The sequence below is a fragment of the Salvelinus alpinus genome, chromosome 8 (genome assembly GCF_045679555.1).
Source record: "Salvelinus alpinus chromosome 8, SLU_Salpinus.1, whole genome shotgun sequence".
In the NCBI taxonomy this organism is placed as follows: domain Eukaryota; kingdom Metazoa; phylum Chordata; class Actinopteri; order Salmoniformes; family Salmonidae; genus Salvelinus; species Salvelinus alpinus.
Window position 1 is genome coordinate 57,455,012 of NC_092093.1, and position 5,903 is coordinate 57,460,914.

Consider the following 5,903-nt stretch of genomic DNA (forward strand, 5'->3'; position numbering starts at 1 on the left):
ATGCTGTCACAGTTACCAGCCCTTTCAAGCTTAACATCCTTATCATTTATCGCCCTCCAGGTTCCCTTGGAGAGTTCATCAATGAGCTTGACGCCCTGATAAGTTCCTTTCCTGAGGATGGCTCACCTCTCACAGTTCTGGGTGACTTTAACCTCCCCACGTCTACCTTTGACTCATTCCTCTCTGCCTCCTTCTTTCCACTCCTCTCCTCTTTTGACCTCACCCTCTCACCTTCCCCCCCTACTCACAAGGCAGGCAATACGCTTGACCTCATCTTTACTAGATGCTGTTCTTCCACTAATCTCACTGCAACTCCCCTCCAAGTCTCCGACCACTACCTTGTATCCTTTTCCCTCTCGCTCTCATCCAACACTTCCCACACTGCCCCTACTCGGATGGTATCGCGCCGTCCCAACCTTCGCTCTCTCTCCCCCGCTACTCTCTCCTCTTCCATCCTATCATCTCTTCCCTCTGCTCAAACCTTCTCCAACCTATCTCCTGATTCTGCCTCCTCAACCCTCCTCTCCTCCCTTTCTGCATCCTTTGACTCTCTATGTCCCCTATCCTCCAGGCCGGCTCGGTCCTCCCCTCCTGCTCCGTGGCTCGACGACTCACTGCGAGCTCACAGAACAGGGCTCCGGGCAGCCGAGCGGAAATGGAGGAAAACTCGCCATCCTGCGGACCTGGCATCCTTTCACTCCCTCCTCTCTACATTCTCCTCTTCTGTCTCTGCTGCTAAAGCCACTTTCTACCACTCTAAATTCCAAGCATCTGCCTCTAACCCTAGGAAGCTCTTTGCCACCTTCTCCTCCCTCCTGAATCCTCCTCCCCCTCCTCCCCCCTCCTCCCTCTCTGCGGATGACTTCGTCAACCATTTTGAAAAGAAGGTCGACGACATCCGATCCTCGTTTGCTAAGTCAAACGACACCGCTGGTTCTGCTCACACTGCCCTACCCTGTGCTTTGACCTCTTTCTCCCCTCTCTCTCCAGATGAAATCTCGCGTCTTGTGACGGCCGGCCGCCCAACAACCTGCCCGCTTGACCCTATCCCCTCCTCTCTTCTCCAGACCATTTCCGGAGACCTTCTCCCTTACCTCACCTCGCTCATCAACTCATCCTTGACCGCTGGCTACGTCCCTTCCGTCTTCAAGAGAGCGAGAGTTGCACCCCTTCTGAAAAAACCTACACTCGATCCCTCCGATGTCAACAACTACAGACCAGTATCCCTTCTTTCTTTTCTCTCCAAAACTCTTGAACGTGCCGTCCTTGGCCAGCTCTCCTGCTATCTCTCTCAGAATGACCTTCTTGATCCAAATCAGTCAGGTTTCAAGACTAGTCATTCAACTGAGACTGCTCTTCTCTGTGTCACGGAGGCGCTCCGCACTGCTAAAGCTAACTCTCTCTCCTCTGCTCTCATCCTTCTAGACCTATCGGCTGCCTTTGATACTGTGAACCATCAGATCCTCCTCTCCACCCTCTCCGAGCTGGGCATCTCCGGCGCGGCCCACGCTTGGATTGCGTCCTACCTGACAGGTCGCTCCTACCAGGTGGCGTGGCGAGAATCTGTCTCCGCACCACGTGCTCTCACCACTGGTGTCCCCCTGGGCTCTGTTCTAGGCCCTCTCCTATTCTCGCTATACACCAAGTCACTTGGCTCTGTCATATCCTCACATGGCCTCTCCTATCATTGCTATGCAGACGACACACAATTAATCTTCTCCTTTCCCCCCTCTGATAACCAGGTGGCGAATCGCATCTCTGCATGTCTGGCAGACATATCAGTGTGGATGACGGATCACCACCTCAAGCTGAACCTCGGCAAGACGGAGCTGCTCTTCCTCCCGGGGAAGGACTGCCCGTTCCATGATCTCGCCATCACGGTTGACAACTCCATTGTGTCCTCCTCCCAGAGCGCTAAGAACCTTGGCGTGATCCTGGACAACACCCTGTCGTTCTCAACTCACATCAAGGCGGTGACCCGTTCCTGTAGGTTCATGCTCTACAACATTCGCAGAGTACGACCCTGCCTCACACAGGAAGCGGCGCAGGTCCTAATCCAGGCACTTGTCATCTCCCGTCTGGATTACTGCAACTCGCTGTTGGCTGGGCTCCCTGCCTGTGCCATTAAACCCCTACAACTCATCCAGAACGCCGCAGCCCGTCTGGTGTTCAACCTTCCCAAGTTCTCTCACGTCACCCCGCTCCTCCGCTCTCTCCACTGGCTTCCAGTTGAAGCTCGCATCCGCTACAAGACCATGGTGCTTGCCTACGGAGCTGTGAGGGGAACGGCACCTCCGTACCTTCAGGCTCTGATCAGGCCCTACACCCAAACAAGGGCACTGCGTTCATCCACCTCTGGCCTGCTCGCCTCCCTACCTCTGAGGAAGTACAGTTCCCGCTCAGCCCAGTCAAAACTGTTCGCTGCTCTGGCACCCCAATGGTGGAACAAACTCCCTCACGACGCCAGGTCAGCGGAGTCAATCACCACCTTCCGGAGACACCTGAAACCCCACCTCTTTAAGGAATACCTAGGATAGGATAAAGTAATCCTCCTAACCCCCCCCTCCCCCTTAAAAGAGTTAGATGCACTATTGTAAAGTGGTTGTTCCACTGGATATCATAAGGTGAATGCACCAATTTGTAAGTCGCTCTGGATAAGAGCGTCTGCTAAATGACTTAAATGTAAATGTAAATGGATGATCCAGAGGAGGAATGGGAGAAGGTCATGTGGTCTGATGAGACAAAAATAGAGCTTTTTGGTCTAAACTCTACTCGCCGTGTTTGGAGGAAGAAGAAGGATGAGTACAACCCCAAGATCACCATCCCAACCGTGAAGCATGGAGGTGGAAACATCATTCTTTGGGGATGCTTTTCTGCAAAGGGGACAGGACGACTGCACCGTATTGAGGGGAGGATGGATGGGGCCATGTATCGCGAGATCTCGGCCAACAACCTCCTTCCCTCAGTAAGAGCATTGAAGATGGGTCGTGGCTGGGTCTTCCAGCATGACAACGACCCGAAACACACAGCCAGGTCAACTAAGGAGTGGCTCCGTAAGAAGCATCTCAAGGTCCTGGAGTGGCCTAGCCAGTCTCCAGACCTGAACCCAATAGATCATCTTTGGAGGGAGCTGAAAGTCCGTATTGCCCAGCGACAGCCCCGAAACCTGAAGGATCTGGAGAAGGTCTGTATGGAGGGGTGGGCCAAAATCCCTGCTGCAGTGTGTGCAAACCTGGTCAAGAACTACAGGAAACGTATGATCTCTGTAATTGCAAACAAAGGTTTCTGTACCAAATATTAAGTTCTGCTTTTCTGATGTATCAAATACTTATGTCATGCAATAAAATGCAAATTAATTACTTAAAAATCATATAATGTGATTTTCTGGATTTTTTTTTAGATTCCGTCTCTCACAGTTGAAGTGTACCTATGATACAAATTACAAACCTCTACATGCTTTGTAAGTAGGAAAACCTGCTAAATCGGCAGTGTATCAAATACTTGTTCTCCCCACTGTACATGTATTGTGTAACATGAAGTCCTATGAGTGTCATCTGATAAAGATCATCAAAGGTTAGTGATTAATTTGATCTCTATTTCTGCTTTTTGTGACTCCTCTCTTTGGCTGGAAAAATGGCTGTGTTTTTGGTGACTAGGTACTGACCTAACATAATCGCATGGTATGCTTTTGTCGTAAAGCCTTTTTGAAATCGGACACTGTGGTGGGATTAACAACAAGTTTTTCTTTACAATGGTCTATGTTTGACAAACAACTCATTTGTCTATATTCTACACTCATGTATTTAGGTTTGTCTACAATTGTGTCCAATTCCAATTCCATAACAACTTTACAGGACAGGTGTATCTGTGATCATTAACAGTCACTCTACCCATATTCCAGTATTCTGATATACCTTAGCTGTGGTTTGTACCAGGCGTTACAATTTAAATCTTTGCAGAAAATGTAGATTGTTGATTGCTGACAAATACTTTCCATATAACATGGGAAGAGTGGGGGCCACAGAGTGGTGTAATGTCTAATGTGTAAGTGGTGTGCTGGTTGTTATGGGAGAGCCGCGTGGGGCCTGAGTGAGAGTCTACTGAAGGGCTCGCTTTGATGATGTCACTATGGGGAGGGGGCAGGAGACGGTGTGGCATCAGGTGAGACAAGGGGTTGGACACATGGGGAGGGCTGGGGGGAGGCTGTCAGCACACTGGTCTGTCAGAGATAGAGACAGAGAGCTAGCTGGCCGTTACAGGGAGAAACGTTCAGAGGAGGAAGCGGCGGTTGTCATCCTTTAGTGGCTGGTGACCACCTCCATAATCTGCATTTTTTCCTCCCTCAATCCCCCCCTCCATCCCTTTTTTACTCATGCACATTTTTTCCATGTTCTGTCAGATGGCTTTTCCATTATTTAATGCTCGTGTTTGTTCCCCCGCTGTAAAAGTAGACTTGTAAGCATATTTACAGTCTTGCTTTTAATGTGATAAATTAAATCAACACCATATGCTATTGAGATATAAGAGCCTCTCAATGGCATCCTACTTTGTTTATTACGGAATGCTGTCTACAAAATAATAAACAATACATTCTTTCCAAATAATGCACACGTTCAGGGACCACAAGATTGCATGTTGAAATCAATGCATACTCCCACATGGTTCCATTAATGCTTAGACTTATTAAACTGGTAATGGGCAGATTGTTTATTTTTTTACTGATAACAGTGTTATACAGTATGTAGCGGGAGAGAATGTGTTTGTGTGTGTGTGTGTGTGTGTGTGTGTGTGTGTGTGTGTGTGTGTGTGTGTGTGTGTGTGTGTGTGTGTGTGTGTGTGTGTGTGTGTGTGTGTGTGTGTGTGTGTGTGTGTGCGCGCGCGCCCATCTCCACTCCACCAAACTCCCCCCTCCCACACACACACCTCCTCTCTCCACTCCCCTGCACATTTTCCACACAAGCACTTCTCTCCTCCTCCTCCTCCTCCTGCTTCACCACCTCCTCGGACAGAGGAGGATATCAAAGGAAGCATACTCACTTGTTGACAGGAACTACGATGGCCTGAAGGAAGAGCCACTGGCTGCAGTAATGCAGGTAGAGCCTCGCAAACCAGATCAAAGCCAGGAGCGGCATAATGAGGCAGAGCTGTGCTGCTGATGAGGAGGAGTGCTAGCCCCTGCCCCAGTGCCGCGGTGACAGCTCTGACGGGAGCATGGGGAGAGCCAAATGTGTACGCTCAGCAGCCCCAACACCACTACCACCGCCCGGGCCTCTGTAGGAGAGCACAGGGCCTGGAACAACAGTATATATCCATATATACAGGATATACTTGTATATACGGGGAGAGAGGGAGACACACACAGAGAGATAACGAAGGATGACAGCAGGAGAGTTCAGGGCCTGGAAACAAAACACACAGAAGGCCTCTCTCTCTCTCTCTCGCTCTCTCTCATGTAAAGGGCACAGATGGAGAGTTTGGATGGAGAGGAGGAGAGAGTGGCTGCTGGGCCAGTAATGACCTGGCATGGAATGCTGGAACGCCACATTGGGACAAGACTGAGAACATAAGAGCCTCTCTCAACAGGGCTCTAGTCTCCCGACCTTCTCCATACCTCAGCACACACACACACACACACACACACACACACACACACACACACACACACACACACACACACACACACACACACACACACACACACACACACACACACACACACACACACACACACACACACACACACACAGGGACACATGCACATATGCACACACACAGGGACACACGCACACACACACACACACACGCACACACACACACACAGGGACACACACACACACGCACACACACACACACAGGGACACACGCACACACACACACACACACGCACACACAAAGACTAAATA

At 50.0% G+C, this 5,903-nt stretch overlaps 1 protein-coding gene across 1 annotated transcript; it reads left to right on the top strand.

Annotated features, from left to right (window-relative positions):
- The first annotated feature begins 1,105 nt into the window (after nt 1-1,105).
- On the top strand, nt 1,106-2,674 carry LOC139582391 (uncharacterized). The gene is made up of 2 exons (XM_071412353.1): nt 1,106-1,220; nt 1,426-2,674. The coding sequence occupies exon 2, from the start codon at nt 1,788-1,790 to the stop codon at nt 2,535-2,537; it is 750 nt and encodes a 249-aa protein (XP_071268454.1). The 5' UTR covers nt 1,106-1,220; nt 1,426-1,787; the 3' UTR covers nt 2,538-2,674.
- The last annotated feature ends 3,229 nt before the right edge of the window (nt 2,675-5,903 follow it).

Coding starts and splice junctions, on each gene's coding strand:
- LOC139582391 (XM_071412353.1), top strand. CDS start 1,788: ATGACGGATCACCACCTCAAGCTGAACCTCGGCAAGACGGAGCTGCTC.